This window comes from Lissotriton helveticus, chromosome 4_1 (assembly GCF_964261635.1).
Source record: "Lissotriton helveticus chromosome 4_1, aLisHel1.1, whole genome shotgun sequence".
NCBI classification, from domain to species: Eukaryota; Metazoa; Chordata; class Amphibia; order Caudata; family Salamandridae; genus Lissotriton; species Lissotriton helveticus.
The window spans coordinates 834,737,559-834,755,372 of record NC_136063.1 but is presented as its reverse complement, the minus strand read 5'-3'; the positions used below and the strand labels follow the sequence as shown (position 1 = coordinate 834,755,372).

At 48.9% G+C, this 17,814-nt stretch overlaps 1 protein-coding gene across 2 annotated transcripts in view; it reads left to right on the top strand.

The window, feature by feature from the left end:
- The window catches only part of CEP192 (centrosomal protein 192), a 2,224,848-nt gene that overhangs the window by 862,992 nt on the left and 1,344,042 nt on the right, over positions 1–17,814 (top strand). For both annotated transcript variants that reach the window (XM_078687485.1, XM_078687486.1), the window contains exon 24: positions 10,536–10,673. In XM_078687485.1, the coding sequence (XP_078543611.1) occupies positions 10,536–10,673 (138 nt within the window). The remainder of the gene's footprint in view (positions 1–10,535; positions 10,674–17,814) is intronic.

The following is a 17,814-nucleotide window of genomic DNA, read 5'->3' as shown; positions in this document are numbered from 1 at the left end:
GAAGGGAGCAAGGGCCAGTCTGGAGCAACCAGACCAGCAGTGTAGATTTCGTGGATCGTCGTCTAGGAGGTCACTAGCCAGCCGGCAAGTGACCAGACAACGCGCCGAGCTGCAATCAAGCAAAAGGGCCCCACGCAGATCTCGTGGATGCTGGAGGGCTGGTCTTCTGTGCAGGAGCTGCTCGGGGCTGGGGCCTCTCAATCCCCAAAGCACTTTCTCGAGGATACCTCTGAAGTCGTGCTGGAAGCGAAGTGCAGTTTCTCCAAGATGGCCGGTCCCACGTGTCTCGTCGCACCCACGGGTCTCAGCTGTGCTGCAGATGTGGGTAGAGGTCGGAGAGGTCTGGGAATCCGGGTCTCGTCGGGCTCTGAAGTCTGGATCCGGCAGGAAGGACGACAAAGTGAACCGCTAGGACGCTTGATGGTGCCTGCAGTTGCAGGGTGGACACTCCTTGCCCACAAGGGAGATTCTTCAGTCTTCTGTGGAGCAGAACGTTGAAGTCCAGAGTTTCTTCTTGTAAAGTTGTTCAGGATAAATCTAACTTGGAATGGGACCAGCTCCTACCTTTATCCTGCTAAAGGGGGCTGTACTAGTGACTAGGTCCCTCCCATGGGTGGGACCAGGAAGGGGGGTGGTTACACCCCTATCCTTTGTCTGGTTTCGCGCCAGAGCTGGGGCTGGAGTGCCCCAACAACTAGTTTGAACCGGGGTATGCACAGGGACACCTTGTGTGCCCCAGGCATGTCTCATTCCTTTCCTTTCCTTTCCTACCCAATACACAAAATCCTGTCTGGGGTGGTGCTAGCACCTCCCAAGGCAGGAAACCCTTTGTCCAGGCCTCCCTCGCTGGAAGGACTCCCAGCAGCAGGAGGTCAGACTTGTGTCTGTGGTGGCAGCATCCATTTTGTGATGCTGAGGCTCTGCTTAACTTTAACCGGGGTTCACAGTTACATACATGTCGTGTCCCTCTAAAAGGGTGGAATGCTACTCCCGTCGCCAGAACTGGCGAGGGTGTAGTATTCCAATTCGTATGACGCCTTACTCGACATGTTTTGATAAGGCTATACCAAAGTTAGCAATAACCGCGAGGATTATAATGCACTTAAGAGTATATGGTATAGCGTTATCATGGAACAGCTATAAGGACTTGGTTCCGCAAGCTGCAGACAGGCTCAGCTCATGCTAGAGCACCATCTCACATAATTCCAAGCACTCTGCCTTCAGGATTGATAAGGCCTGCCATAGGAGTGACTGATAGGAGTATATGTGTCCATGTTGGGGTTAGATATAGGTATACTATATCTACAGCAAAGGGTGTTTACACCACCTTGCCCCAGCTGTCTTACTAGCCAGTTGTGTCTGTTTAGATGGCCAGCCAGGGGTGGCATAATACATGCTTCAGCCCCTGGTAGGCCTTGGGTTCACCTATGCCCTGGGTACCTAAGGTACACTGTACAGGGGCTGATAAGGTGTCCCAATACCAATTGATAAATGCACCTAAAGTACATGGATGTCAATTTAGAGAGAGAACAGCTAGGCTGTGGGTCTGATTAGCAGGCCCACAGCCAGGGAAAGTCGTAAACCAGTGAAGCAAAAAGCAAAAATCTGGGGTGACCATCGGATTGCAGACCCTACTCTCCTACATTCCACCCCCTTCATTTCCACCCCCTTCTGCAGCACCTTCCCCCTGAACCGTTGGGCCACCAGTATCGCCACACCGGCCGTCTTGGTAGGAGATGAGGAGTAGAATTGGTGCGGGAAAGCAGCGAGACTGCATCCTGGAGCAGTCTTTCTGCAAAAGGTGGGTTTCCTGCAGCAGACAGATGTCTGCTTTGGAGGCTTCCAGAAGGGAGAGTATCGCCTTCCGTTTCACCGGATTGTTAAGTGCCCGCACATTCAGTGTGAGGACCCTCAATTCAGTCGGGGGCATAGATTACCATATGGGGAACTGGAGTCCCCCCAAGTGATGTCTCTCGCTAGCCAAGGTCTCCCTACGCGAAGCTGCCCACCCGGCGGGAAGTATCGCAACTCTCGATCCCTGCCTCTAGGAACGGGGAACACCCAGCGCAGCACCAAAACCATCTCCGGACCTGGAACCTGCACCCCCCGCTCCCCCCCCCCAACAGAGCCCCAGAAAAAAAGAAAACCACAAGAAATCCAACATTTCGAAACATACTTATTGTCCATCATCCGAAGATGATTGGTGAAGAAGAAAGGAAGACGCTCACAGGTGGAACAAGCAGTCTTCATCCGGTCACCCCCGACGTCCAGCGGGTTCGTCTTCTGGAACCCACGATTGGGCCCCTCCGGCACCGGCCAGTAGCCTACAGGATGCGTGCTGAAGACAGTGTCCTTACGCGTCCGTTGGCGCCTCTGTCACCCTGGCTACAGACGCCACAGCTGCCCCCCTTTCGCGCAAAGTGACCGAGAGATCCGGTCTCGACGCTTCTGCCGGGTTGCCGACCTTCTGCCATTCTTGGGAACGGCGCCGCTGCCGGGAAGGGGAGACATCAACGTCAGTCGGGCTGTCAGCTTGATCCAATCCCAAGAGGTCGCAGTCTGCTTCCAGCGATCGAATCTGGATAAGTTTGGACTTCCATTTGAAGATAAGTCTAAACGGGTGTCCCCATAAGTAGGGTATCCCCTGCTCCCGCAGAAAGGCAGTGACTGGCCGGAAGCTCCTACGTTTAGCCAGGGTGGAGGCCGCAAGGTCCTGGTATAGCACAGGCCGATGGTCAGGAAATTCCTGAGGGGAGTGATCACGCACCATCCTCAGGATTCTTTCCTTGAGCTGAAAGTCATGGACGCATACCAATATGTCCGGAGGTGGAGCCTTGGAACCCCGCGGTAGGCCAACTCGGTGTACTCTGTCCATCTTGACCCCCTGCACCGCTTCGTCGTTCAGGATGTGCCGAAAGAGTGCCTCCACATATTCGCGCAGGTCTGTCCCCTCCCCTCTCCTTTCCACGGCACTGCCCGTATACGTATGTTATTTCGACGGGATCTGTTCTCCAAATCCTCCGTGTGTGCTTGGAGATCCAGGTTTTGCTCCGTGAGGCGCAGGACATCTTGCTGTAACCGATGCATCTCCTCCGCGGTGCTCAGGTCATGCTCCTCCAGAGTCGCGACTCGTTCTCCCACCACATCTACATCACGCCGCACCTCCCTCAGGTCTGACGCAAGCTGGGAGCGCAGCTCCGTAATGTCCTGCTTAATCGCTGCAAAAAGCTCCAACATGAAAGCTTTAGTGGCTGGCGCCTCAGGGTCGTCGAGGCGCGGGGATTTGTCACCGACCGGCGAAGCCAACTGCTGCGTGCCCTTCTGGGCGCTGTCCTTCGACGGTTTGTCCTTTTTGGGCCTGGTCGAGGCCATGTTGCACCCTCCTGCCAATGGCTAGCGTAGGGTGTCCCAAGGCCCGTCCACGTGTTCTCTCCGACTATCTAGTCACTACACTTCGAGCACCAACACCAGCCTGCCTGTGTGCACGCGGCGACCGGGCCTAGCTCACCGTCGTGTCTTCAAAGTGCCTTGGGCCCACACCTCTCAGTTCTGCAGCAAGCCAATGGGGGGGGGGGGGGGGAAGGCGGCCCCGGAATGCAGGCCTCAACAAACCAGCGCAGAGCAGGCCGCTGCACCAGGCCTCGGTTCCCTCCACTCCAGCCCTAGCCAGTATCGTGCTCCGTAGGCCTCCAAACCCAGGTAGTGTTCAGCCGGCCAAGACCCCGTAGGCCTCACCTCACCCTGGCGCCGTCCGGCGGTGCTCCAATGTAGGCCCTGCACTGGCTCTGCGGTCGGATGGAAGCTCTTTGGGTGCCCTGAGCTTCACTGGTGCCCCTGTCGGCAGGTCTCTGGGCCCAGGCCTCGTGAGGCCCCAGCGCCGTCCGCCGACTTGCGGACCGAAAAAGGAGAGGGGAAGGCCGCCCCGCTGTCCGCCCCCTGCGCTGCCGGTTCAGGGCCTCGTCCCTGGAAGATTGTGGTCGGGCGCCGCAGGACACCGCCGGGCGCCCTGTTGCACGTCCGCGACGCTGGGCTGCCCTCGTTGCCTCCCACGACGCTGGGCTTCCCTCGTTGCCTCCCGTGATCACCTGCAGGGAGTGTAAGCACCAAGTCCGTCCCTCCTGCACAGGTGCTTCGAACGCCCTGCCGGGAGCACCACAGGCTCAGCTCTGCTCCCACGCGACCCCGGGGATTCACAGGTCGCACAGGCCGCACTTCCCCGCAGCTTCGGTGAGGCTGTCAGTCCCGAGAAAAAAAGCGCCGCTCGGATCTCTGAGGTGCCTCCGGCTCTCGAGACCCCTTTCAGACCGCGGACGGGCACCCTGCGGGAAGCTATTCAATGCTTTGGTTAGAGCGTCGCCGGAGGGATCGAGAAGCGCGTCCTACTCTGCCGCCATCTTGGCCACGCCCCCCCACTTTAGATCTTTAAACATTTCCCTGATGTCATCAGCAAGTTGATTTTCGGTTGGCGCGTTTCAGGTTTCCCCATAGTGGTGGTCAGCACTCGCTGTCGCGCAGGTTGTAAGTGAAAATCAGCCCGATTCTTCCTCCGCGAGAGCATTCACAGTGTGTTCAATGATGCAGCAAAGAAAGAAAAAAGGCCTACGCCCACACACGCACTCCGCCTCAGACTTTGTGGATCGCCCTCTGCCACTGGACTCCTAGGCTCCTATATGTGATGCATCCAATATGCTTCCTCCACACCGTTGAATGTATCTGCACAGCATCTGCTTGCACCTCCAGTCATAATCATGTGCAGGATGCGCGCAGTCCAATGCCTATACGACACTAATCTAAGTTGTCAGTGCACTTGGTAACAAATTTCCAGCCAGAACGTGTGATCTCCCAACCTCTGCAGTCAGTAGGCCCAGAGCCCAGCCCTCCAGCCCGATATACTGACTTACCCGCTGCTCTGAAGCACTGTTATGGAGCCTGGGCAGGTCTCCTCCAATTGCGCAGCACTCTGCGTTACAATGAGCCACGTGCGATACCTCCCCCATTAGGCAGGGACACCTCTGCCTCGCCAAGTCCTGAGGGTCTCTTGGGCGCCGCTGACCGTACCGACAGCCAGGTGACATTAAATGAGGGGGATGTGGCTAACAGCGAGTGATGTATTCGCAATCCAATGGTGCTGCTAATCACTGAGCTCCTTGTCACCACCAGGATAGTGCCAGGTCTAATGCACGTCAAGTAAAAACAATTAGTCGCCTCCAAAGTGCAGAATTTAAAAGCGAGCCCTCCTGCTCAACATCAGGTGTCCAGTCGCCTACCGTCTCAGAGCGTCGTATTACCCCAAAATGGCCGCCGCATGGGCATCCGAGGCCTCCCTTCCTTCACTACTCCAAGCAGCAGGCAAGTTTCCCGCGAGTCCCCGTTTGCACAGGCCAGCCCCGCAGGACGCGATTCACTCCGCTGCACCTCCAGTATTTTTCACCTGTCCCCCGGGCTCACCGCGGTATCACTCAGGGTCCGCTTTACCCGCCCGGGGCTCTCAGCAGCGTCGTCGCCTGCCGATGGCTGCGCAGTTCCTCTTGCGCTCCACCCAGGCGCGCACCAACTCTTTCCGCCTCCTGGCTACAGGACACCAGCGGTCCGATCATGCGCCGCCGCTCCTCACACACCGGACCTGCGGCCCCGCGCACCGGACCGCTGGCACCCCAAGTCCGCGCCTCCGTTGTCGCGTGCAATTTAGGACCCGTCGTCCGTCGGAGGGAACCCAGGTAAGCCTCTAACTCGGCAACGAAAGTTTACAAAGAGCACCGCTCCATCCACCAACGAAAAGCCAGTCGCTGCTCAACAGGCTTAAGGAGAGAGTTGTTTTCTTCCGTGAACCGGGGTCCAACGTGCCATGTACAGATAACTGAAGGATATATATTTCTCGTCCGGCGGAACCGCGCTGGTGTGCGGCCATTCCGCTGCACAGCTCTGCCATGTCCCCGAACTAGGCCACCCTTAGGTCTTCCATCCACCAAAGGGGAATCAGGCGCAAAGAAAGCCTTATATCCTTCCAAAAATAAATCACAATCCACCAACCATGTTTCCTGTAAACAAATCACAGGGAATTGATTCACAAATTGCAACCAAGTTCGGTTGTGAAACTTGTTAGCCAACGCAGTATTCCATGTTAAAATATTATTAGCAAACACACAAGAGTTGGAATCGATGCCAGAAAGTGAAGGGCTCCTGAGTCAATCACACTCCTCCAGCCCTGCTAATGGGGAGAATCTATTATTTAACTCCAGCGAAGGAGGGGCAATATACTGGCAGCCTGTCAAGGATGTTGCATCTAACCGCGGGTGTAGGCAGTTGCTCAAATCTAGCGGAAATCTATGTGTCCACCCACCACGGGGAGCTTCCATGGAAATATTCTTATAAATGTCCCCTGAGGGGCCGGGTTTGTAAAAAAGACCAATTGTAATGCCCTAATGACAGATTCAGGTTTAGTAAATGCGGAGTGTGTGTCTCTGAACAGTCTCCTACTAGCAAGGTGCGTACTATCAAAGTTAATACTAACACAATCGCCCATAACCATTTTACAAGAACTACCAATCCAACGAACCCTACGGGCCATGATGATATCTTTAGCCACCCGTGCACCCAAGGTGGTGGTGTTTGATAGCCAGTGCAGTACTTTGTTCTTTAGCTGCCCATAATCTTCGTTAATCCCCCGGGGGAGAGGTGGAACATTCCCTAGGACTAATTCATAGGGGATGGATTCAGGTGGTAAGTCCAATACCGGTAGATTCAGTGGCTGAGCCTCTCTGCTGACTACCCTCCCGGCCCTTAAACAATGACTTTCATCTGTGGCTCTAGCATGTAAAGAAATATCCATTCTCTCGCCTGTGTCTATTTTATGTTCTAAGCTCCCCCTGTGCTACAGACTGATTTTGTTTCTATGGTTAATTTTGTGATAGGTCCAAGATGGGGTTCATCGGGTTTGTCCTCCTATCAGAGTCCCGTACAGTTCTCTGGCCCAAGTCGACACTCGTCTCCTGTTAGGGGCGGCATGTCATTCATATTCCGGGATCCTATAATTTTCTCTATCTGAATCGGCCTCTCAAGGATGGGCAACAGTTTTAAGTCTATCAAGCTGGTCATCACTGCCTGGAAAACTTCCAGTGCCCCAGGAAGATCCAAGGTAGGGATAGTGGTAGGATGTGCCATGACGGGTGCTGGGGGTTTAGAGACCATGTTAAGTTTCGGTTTCTTCTCTTTACCCCCCCAGTAGATTGAATTTTCCTTTTAGAGCCAACGCTCAACCGCAAGTTCCCCTTAGCTGCCAGAGTTACATGTCGATTTCTACAGGCTGTAGATGGTTCCATTGACTTACTGATTGTGTGAATGACATTTTCCTGTGTGGAAGTAGGGTCATGCCCCCCCTTATTGTATATTATAGTAACAGGTGAGAGAGCCATTGGCGTAGGCGTTTGCATAGCATGGACAATTAACACACTAGTTCCCCCAGCGCAAATCTGTGAGTCTGCAGGAATCCCAGAGCTACTGGACAGGCTCAAGAGTTCATCATCACCCTCTAAGACGCAAGAGTATCTATGAGGGGAAGATAAGCGATACTAATCGGAGATCCAGAGAGGTGCCTATTAACCAGCTCGATCTCCTTATCTATCGCTGCTGCAGCCCTTTGCAAGAGAGAATCCATAGTGGTAACCGTAGCAGAGGTGCCAGCCTTTTCCTTCACCGAGGCTGTAGATTGCGAAACCTTGCGCCTAACCATAGCTAAATGATCAGTGATAAAAGGAAAAAACTGGGAAGCCGGAAGACCCTGGCAAAAGAGGGGATAAAGCAGACCCTCTTAATCCTCTGAACGAGAGGTCAGCCACAAGCAATGTTATTGGGGTGTTATCAGGTTAAAACTGTCATAAAAGCAGTCCAGGGACAAGCCCAGTCCACCACACTTGACAATCCTACCTCCTTTGTCGCTGGCGGTATCACTTTAAGCGTCTGATGACTGGCATGCGCGCCACTGAGGCTGCCGGTGATTGAAGTCCCCATCCGCTCGTAGCACAGGGTATGTGCGGCAGGGAAAAGCTGGTTGGGTGGCTGGTGGGCGTCCCAAAGAAGCACGCAACGGGCAGCAGAAGAATGCAGAAGACCTCCCACAAAGAGAATTTGGGGTTATTAATTTAAGCCTTGTAAGCCAAAAAGTCATCTTGACTTTGTACTAAGTGCACCTCATTTGGTGCACTACATAAAAATTCTCTCAAAATTGGAGCTTAGAGGGAAACGTCGGACTCGGGTACCCTCCACTCATATCATCATATTCACAATAACCTGGTCCTGATCTGAATAGGCAATGTATTCCTTAACATCCTCTGTTGACTCGTTAGTGTGGTTACACTTAACCTTACACCCACTCTAGGAGTTACAACAAGGTGTGCCTATCTTTAAAATATCCTCGTACATTCTGTGTGTGTCACTCCATATGTGTCTATAATCCCTGCTCTCAATCAAAGCTCATGCAGATCCATGCAAGGGCAAGGAGAGAGGTAAGTCAGAAAAAAATCAGAAAAAATGTGTGGATGGTGGGAAGGAACCTCACGGGAGCAACCACCAGGGAACTGCTGACAGGTTCTCGTCAGTGTGTTCCACTTCTCATCATTGGCTCCTTCCCACTGAAAATAAATAAAATTGCAAAGTAGGAAAATTGTAAAAGTAAATCCTAATCAACTCAAAGGTGTGTATCCCTATCGCACTCATGTGCATCTACCCCCAAGGTGTCAACACCGCTACTCAGTGTGATCCCTTATTTAAAAATGGAGTTAGATATCCCTAGCCATTTGAACTACTTTATTCTGCGTTGGGTATCTACTCCCATTAAAACCAAAACTCTGCCGTTGTGCTTCGTTTTGTATTATATGAAGCCAACATGTTTCGTTGCCTATCTAAGTTGGTCGACAACTTCTTCAGGGCTGGGGGTATTTTCTTTGCCTCACAAAGCTGGACTTTGAATACATTGGAATACTTTGGCTATTCAGATCAGGACCAGGTTATTGTGAATATGGCACTACATAAAAAGCCAGCTTCCTACAGCACTTCCTCCCAACCCGTTTTTGATGCCACAGTGTGAGCTTAACTTGGTCTTGAACATTCTCATGTGTACTCTTTGTGCTAATGCCAGGAGCTCCTCATTGCTATCACTTCAGCTCGGTGCATGAGTGCACTGTAGGCTATATCCGGGCAACCGACCTAGTCTATCGTTTTTGCAGACAGATTTGTGTTTAAGACTCGTGGCTTTCTTGCTGAAAGTTTACTCCTTTCCATGTTGGGCAGTGCCATACTCTCTAGGCATGCTTTGCCCTGCCTCACCCCTCCAAAGAGAAGAGACTAGGCTAATTGAGTGTGTGCTCTGCATTTGAGGGTGCAGAAAGAATAAAGCAAGAAACGGACTTCGACACGTAGGAGTGGCACCTATATGTGGCCCCACTTCTAGGGCAGATCGAAGCCTACGCAGGCCTCATGGCATCACCTAGCAGTTTGTGGGTGCCCTTCTACTAAAAGTTTCCAGATCCAACTGACAACTGGGAATATTCTTTAGGTTGAGGAATCTGCCATTAGAAAGTGTATCCACCAGAAGATAGTTACAGAAGGTAAATTATTTGTTATTCTAAAACCAAATCTAAGTAAGTTAAATATAAATAAATATCTGTTGTATTGTAGTGTCTGTTGTAGTGTCATATGGTTATTCTATTTGCTGCAGAACTCTGACATTCCTCTCAGTTGTATGAACTTCACATAATCTTAAAAGACCCTAAAGAGACCACTGTTTGTAAGAATTGTGTGTTCCATCTAGTGGAGAAGTGTGGCTCAGGGGTTAGAGGCGGCAGAATCGGAAGCTGAGATCGGTCCTGGACCAGGGTTCGATTCCCCGCCTCGGCGGGTCTCGGGCTCAAAATTTCACGGACTCGACAATTCTCGCTCCGGTGCCTACTCGATTCACAGGTTCACACTCTGCGACTCTGGGCAATAGCTTGCTTAATCTCCACTACGGCCCCTCGCGGCGGGATGCCTGGCTTTCACCTTGTGGATACCCTGCTGGGGTTATCTCACAGGGGAATACCAGGACGGGTTCCCAAGGCAAGCGCCTTGATGCCTTCGGGTGATACGTGCGCTATATAAATCGCAATACATACATCTTGCGTTTCCTCTGTAAACCGTAGATTTTACTATTCTGTGGTCGCCACCGTGCAGCCCTAATTTCTGTATGGTGTTTATGTAATCTGTACTGCTAAATCTTGCCTTTGGAAGTGTCAAGTTATAGCTGTTAAATCACCAGCATATTTCGATGGAGCTAATGTTATTAAGTATATATGCCAGAGGTGATTAGCGATGTGATCAGCCTATGATGCTTACGCTGATTTTAAGTTTAAGGGATGGATGCTGATCTCGCTGAAATTACGTTATTTACTCATTAAATGCAATTTTCGTCTTCATAAATCTGATGTTAAAGGTCGGTCTTTTTTTCAGTTAAATTTATTTAGTTGAATATCCGATGGTAAAATAATGTAAACCTTCTATTACAGAATGCAGTTGCTTGGCCCTGTTTTGCATTTTCCAAAGAACCTGTGAATTCGGCAATGCTGAAACAGACTGACCGAGCCATTCATTTGGTGTTTTCCTCCGTCTTAAGTCATGTGATGCATGCAAGTTATGATGGCCAGGTAAAAAAATATATATTTCTACTTTCTTGATTTTGTTGGGTATATTTTCATAGAAGGTAAAATGTTAAATTGAAAATATTGAACCAGCTTCTCTCTCGTGTAGCCCAAAAAATAGTATTAATTATTGTCCCTATTAAAATTTGGTAAGCGTATATAACGGTGCTTGACGAAGAATCTAAGAGCATCTGGTTCTAGGATTCTTTTGGTAGTGATAAATTCTGTGACCAAAAAAAGGCTCGATTTTTGTGTTTTTTTCTTCAGATTTCTAATTTGCCTAACAATGCTGTCACAGGAAATGACATAATACAATTGCTGTTGTCACTCATTAGGGAGCCTCCCGCCCTCCCCACTTCTCAAAATGATAACATGATTTGGACCTCTTGGTAGCATTAGAAGAAAATGTTCTAGGCATGGCCTTTTACTGATAATTAATTTCGTGTTTTTTTTTAATTAAAATGTATTTAAATCAAAGCTTTTACCCATGGAATGACGAGAGAAGTTTTTCTTCCCCATTTCGCCATATATTAAATATTCTGGGAATTGTAACCGCCAGTTAATTTGCTTGCAGTTCGTACACCTTATCATAACTTCCTGAGGGTTCACCCTTGACTGCTCTTTTTTCGGTGGAATTGAATGGTGTGCTCCGACACGGACTTGAAACCATAGGTATTTCTGTGCAGGCGGAAGGGAGAAAATGTGAGATGATTTAAACCCTGGAGACACTAAGAGGGCCCCAACACAACGTCTCCACCTTTCCATCCCTCCTTTATTAGGTCTACTTCTCTCCGCTGTTTCATTTCATAACTACTATGCCACTTCTAGACTTCTCTCACTTTCATGTTATAAAATGTTGGCATGTATGCATAGAACTACTTTACAACAATGTACCTTTACAGCCTGGATGTAAAGGCATTATCGGTAACATCTGTGGCAAGATTGAATTGTATTATCTTTTGCTGCTTTTGTTTGTTGACTATGGCATATGTCGATAAGTAAAACAAATGAAGAAAGTGGTGTTGCGCTCCAGTGTAACTCAAAATAGTGTTCTGAATGAAGAACTAATAAACTAATTCACTAAACTTTGTGTGCACTCTGTGAGGGGGCTCCACCCTCACCCCCGAATGAGAATGAGAGTACCTAGAACAAATGCTCTAGACACAGTGTGCACTACTGTTACCCACGACGGGAATAAAATCTGATTGTGACTGAGTGCTCTTAAACAGCGTGAACAAAACCTTTTTACGCATAGACACTAATATTGAATGATTACGTATTTGTATCGCGCATGGCTACCCGAGGGCATCCCAGCGCTTTAGACCAACATTCATTCTCAGAGTCTAGATAAACAGGAGGGTTTTCAGCATCTTCCTGAAATTGAGATGGTTGCCTTCCAGTCTGATGTGATGTGGAAGATTATTCCAGAGCTTTGAGGCCTGTAAAGAGAAGCGTTGGCCACCCATACGCACTCTCCTTATTTTAGGAACTGCCAAAAGGTTCTTGTTGTTAGATCTTAATTCCCCACCGGGGGAGTACGGGCAGAATATTGATTGCATCAGTGCAGGTCCTAGTTTATTAACTGCTTTGTGGACCGTAGTGAGGGCTTTAAATTCGATACTCTGTTGCACCGGCAGCCAATGAAGCTGACGGAGGGCTGGCTTAGCAGAAGTTCTCTGTGGGACATTCAGCAGCATGCGTGCAGCACAATTCTGCACAGTCTGCAAGATCTTAACAGTCCCTTGAGGGGTGCCTAAATATAGTGCGTTAGAGTAATCTAGGCGTGATAATATCAACGCCTGTACTAAAATCCTTCTGGCTTCGAAGGGGAGAAGGATAATGATTTTCCTCATGAGCCTCAGGAGCGAATAGCATGTAGCAGCTACCTTCCAGGCCTGTACTGAGAAATTAAGAGCTGGGTCCATCCACACCCCAAGGCTCTTCATTTGCGTTTTGGGCTTAGGTGGTTGGCCGAGACTATCCGGCCACCATTCCTCCACCGTAGTAGGTGCCTTGTGTCCCAGCATCATCACCTCTGTTTTTGCCCCATTCAGTTTTAGGAAGGTCATCCATCCATTCCCGAACCTTATTAAGACAGGTAGAGAGATTTTCAAAAGGGGCATCGTGAGTGGATAAGGAGATAATAAGTTGTGTGTCGTCGTACGTTACAAGTTGTACTCCCCAGGGGAGCACCACCTCAGCCAAAGGCCTCATGTAAATATTAAATAAGGTAGGGCTGAGGGATGAGCCCTGGGGACGCCGCAGTGAAGACACATTTGAGAGGAGGTGGCCTCGTTTTCAAAGACCACAAAGGTCCTGTCAGACAGGAAGGAGCGCAGCCACTGTAGTGCGCTGCCCGCGACACCAACTTCCTCCAGCCTGTGTAGCAGGATGGAATGGTTCACGGTGTCAAAGGCCGCGCTCAGATCTAATAACAATATGGCCGCATAGTTTCCATTGTCTACGATTTTCCTTGCTTCCTCAACCACTGTGATGAGGGCTGTTTCAGTGCCCTGATTTCTCCTAAAACCTGTCTGTGTGACATGAAAGGAGTTATTATCCTCCAAAAAAGCAGCGAGTAGAGAGTTGACGTATTTCTCCGTAAGTTTGCTAATAGTAGGCAAAAGAAAGATGGGGCGGTAATTTGCCCAATCTTCTGGGTTGAAGTTGGGTTTCTTCAACAAGGCCTAACTCTCGCCTGTTTCCAGGAAAATGGCACCAGGCCTGAAGCCAGAGAGGCATTAATCACCTCCTGAATAACAGGTGCAACAGTGTCTGATACCAAGTTTAGTATAGTAGGGGGTGCAGGATCAGCCGGAGAACCTGACTTTAGATTGTTGAAAAGGAGCTGAGTAGTAGGGAGGTCTACAGGATCAAATTCCAGAAATTGGGGCAAAGCTATATGAGAGAAGGGAAGAGGTTCGATGAGTGTGTTATGGAAGGAAGAATATATATTGGCCACCTTGGTGAAAAAGAATTTTGCAAGTTCCTCACACCGCACTTGTGCTAGTCCGGGGTCGTCGATAGGGGAAGGGGGAGTAACCAAGGATTTAAACATTTTAAATATTTCTCTTGGAAAATTAGCGGGCGTGCTGATTTTTTCCTGAAAATACTTAGATTGAGTGGATTTAATCTCCTGTTTATACTTCTTTAGAGCAAGTTTATAGCTGGCCTTATCAGTTTCAGAATAGTGTTTCCTCCGCTGTCTCTCGTGGTATTTTTAGTTCAGGCGTATACCAGGCTTTCTTATTCTCACCACTTCTATGGGATAATTCAATCTTTGGAAGTGTGAGATCCAGAGAGGCCTCTACCCACTGGTTAAAAGACGTATCGGCTTCCAGGGGGTCAATGATAATTTTTGGTAGGGTGTTTTTAAGATTAGTAACCCAACCTTCTGTTGGAAGTTCGCACCAGACTCGACAAACTTTTTTCGTGAGCATAGCATGTTCAGCCTGCTTCCGCGAGGGCATAGAGAAAAGCAGTAGTGCATGATCAGACCAGGGAACCCTGATGGCGTTATCATAACTAAGGTTGTCTACATTGGTGTAACAATGATCCAAGATATGTCCTGCAATGTGTGTAGAGTCTGTAATTAACTGCTTCAGATGGAGGACCTCCAGACCAGCGGTCAAATTAATACAGGCCGGCGAGTCTGGCTCATCTGCATGGATGTTAAAGTCACCCAGGATGGAAAAATTCGGGGTGGTGCGAGCGTAGTTTATTGCAGTACTCAAAAGATCTTCCCAGAATTGAGCATAAGGGCCTGGGGGGGTCTGTAAAGCAGAAGTCCAGAAAAAGTGCAGGTGGGAGACAAGGAGATGGCAAACCTAAGACTTTCGGCGCCAGAGATTGAGGATGTTTCTGTTCTGCATCCTAAGGTTTTCCTAAGAATGATGGCGATCCCTCCCCCCCGACCGTCAGAACGGTCTTGTCTAAGTATGGCATAATTAGAGGGTAAAGCGCGGACAATGTCCGACTGAGAGCTGTCATTTGTCCAAGTTTCCGTAAGGAAGAGTACGTCTAGGTCTCGTTCCTCAAGGAGCAGAGCAAGCTCAGTCGCGTGTTTTGGTAGAGATCGACAGTTAAGTAACGCCAGTCGATACCTATCTACTGCATCCCCTACACGATGTGGTTTATCAGGGAAGAGTTTGTAGTTGCAGCCCATACAGGATTTAGGGGTGCATGTATGAGCACCCAATGCGGTACAGGTAGGGTTTACGCCCTTATTTAGTTTAAGCAGGTCATCACGGTTATACCTAATCACGGGCCCAACCTGTAGTACAGAGGTAGGATCCGTGGCCCCTGGTCCCGGTCTGGCCCGGACGGGCACAGACGGGCTTTCCTTAGGCACTCCTTCGGCGCGATGATGGCGCGCCCGCAGAGCGCGTCCGCTGCGTGGAGGCATGATCATATGTTTAAGTACTAGCGCCGAGTGCCTTGCACCTGAGCAGCTAGACTGCACCCAACCTGGGAGATACCTCCCTAAGATGGCCGCGTTCCTTTCACTCCGCCTCCCAAGATCGAGGCCGGACTGAGCCCTAAATCGGCACAGTCACGTGAGTGAAGAATGTATAGTTAAAAATGCCACGAAGGCCAAAGAAATAGATTAACACAAATTTTAACAGTGGTTTTAAAAACCAATGCTGTAATGCAGTTTAACTTGTACAGAAAAGATGTGCGTCTCCCGGCTTCCGCCTCAGGAGAATAAACGGGTCTCGACGGGATATTCAACAAACAGAAGTGCTACTCATTAACACGCTCGTAGACACAATCTTGATCAAGTCGATTTAATTTCAAGGACATGATTCTTGTCAATGCATCTTCCACATGAAAGCTGGTCTTGACATTCTTTTGAGACTAGCAATGTAATTCATCCCAATGCATTTCGGGCTGAAACAGGAGCCCTTCGTCAGGGGTTTCTACATTCCAAAACATATAGAATCTTTTTTTTTTTACATCTGGAAATATACCATGAGGGACAATTCCTAATATATATAAAAACTGTAAAATACCACCGACCATCACATGAAACTCCTATGTAGCTGGATAGATTTTCCAGGTAGTGAACGTCATGCGTCTGTTAATCTCCTGTTGTTGTGCAACAGTAAAGACATTTTTAAAAAAGAGGGGGGGGGGGGAGAGTGGTGCGAAAGTGACAGTGCACTAGAGTAGTTAAAACGAAGCATGCATCCTATAAGACTACCACCGTGCTCCCTGGTGCACCTATGAACGGCTGATATGTTACCCTAATTAAAAGGTAGTTGGGCTTATGATTGTGTTTGCAATATATCCAGTGTACATTAGAGAAACTGTTTCATTCTCTTATCTGAAATATCTAATGCCCAGAGTGATTAGATGGCATTTGTTGGGACGGGAATATTCTTTGCATGGTCTATAACTGTCTCCTCTCAACGGAAGTACCTGAGTGCATTTATCTGGTATCCTGACTTGATTTTTGGCCATACCTTCATGTGCACATAAACTTAGACCGTTTCCTGAGTAAGTCTCGAACTTGTACTATGATCAGAAGGAGTGCACAAAGCGTACTCGCATTGACCAACAGTGGACTACTGTCCCTCTTTTGGGTTTAGCACAAAGAGCGATGGTGGCATGTAACTGTTTTGGGTACTCATGGTGTGATCAGGACTTTATTATCTCTGTATACAAGAGTGGGGGCCTACTGTCCCTTTCTTTTTAGGTCTCGCCTACGTAGCGCTCATGGATGCATAGGAGGAGCTTTAGCTGTCGCTCTTGTCATTTTCAAGCACACACTCGTTCTTGTGGCGGCATCCACCTTGCGGGCGCGAGCAGGGGCGCGCCACAAGCAGGAGTGCAGTGCTTGAAAATGAGCAGACTGTGCACGCAGCACTCCCAGGCTCTCTCTCACACGCTCTAGCACTCTCTCTCGCGCGCGCTCTCTCGCTTTCTCTCCTCTCTCGCTTTCTCTCTCTCCCGCTATCTCTATCTCTCTCGCTCTCCCTCTCCCGCTATCTCACTCTCTTTCGCTCTCCCTCTCCCGCTATCTCACTCTTGTGCTTTCTCTCTCCCTCTCCCTCCCGCCCCCTGCTGGCAACTGTACGTTTATGCTGCCGCTGCTGGTTTCTAGGCACGTAAGTGACAATTGTTTTAAATACATCGATATAAAAAGTGGGCATTAACTTCCGCACTCTACCCTTTTTGGTTGGAAGAAATATTTAAAAAGCACGCAAAAATGCACAAGAACATACAAGTATGTGCACTCATGAATAAAAAAAAGATTGACGGGCAACAAAGAAAATGCAATATTGAAGTTTCATCCACAAATACTGGCATGGCGGGTCACAAATAGTTCCCACATTTGGGTCATCTCTTATCATAATTTATACGTAAAAAACAAAGACCGCACTAAAAAAAAGGCCTTTCTGAATATCAATAAACCTAGCCAATAGGTCTCGCATTTGGGACCTTATAAGTATTTAGTTATGCAGCACAATATCCTTACTACAACATCATTAACTGTTACATTGCTAAACACTTATAAGGTCCCAAAGGCGAGACCTATGGCTATGCCAATGCTTGTTTTCTCTTCCTTTCCTTCCCCTCCTTGCACTCACTTCTTCCCTTTAATTTACCTCCACACATTCTTCCCAATAACTTTGTTTCTCCTATATTCTTGTTACTTATATTGTTTACCTTCCTTTCCCCATCCCCTTTTTTCTTCAACATTCTTTTTTTTTCCTAAGCCCAATTGGCTTGTTTCTATCCTTTTTTATTACCCCCTCCAATTACTTATTTCCTCTCATTTATCCTCTTATTTCTCCCTCCATCCTCTTGTTATCCCCATCCAACCATCCATTTCTCTCATTTCTGTGTCCCCTTATTTTTACCAACAGCCCTGCCTCCCTCTTTGTTCATGACTAGACTGGCTGCGGTAAGAAGGTAGTTAAGGTTTTGTCAGGAGCTTCCATTCCCCTCACAGATTGAAATGAACGGCCACTTAATTTATAGCCATTACCCCCAAATCGCTCCTCAACCCCTTCCTTACCTTCTTCCTTCTGTCACGATCTGCTGACTCACCACTCTCATCCCTCCGTTCCCTGTTCCTTCTGCATCATTCGCTGACCTCTTGCCTTAACATTATTTTCTTTCTGTCTCTTCCTTCTGCTCT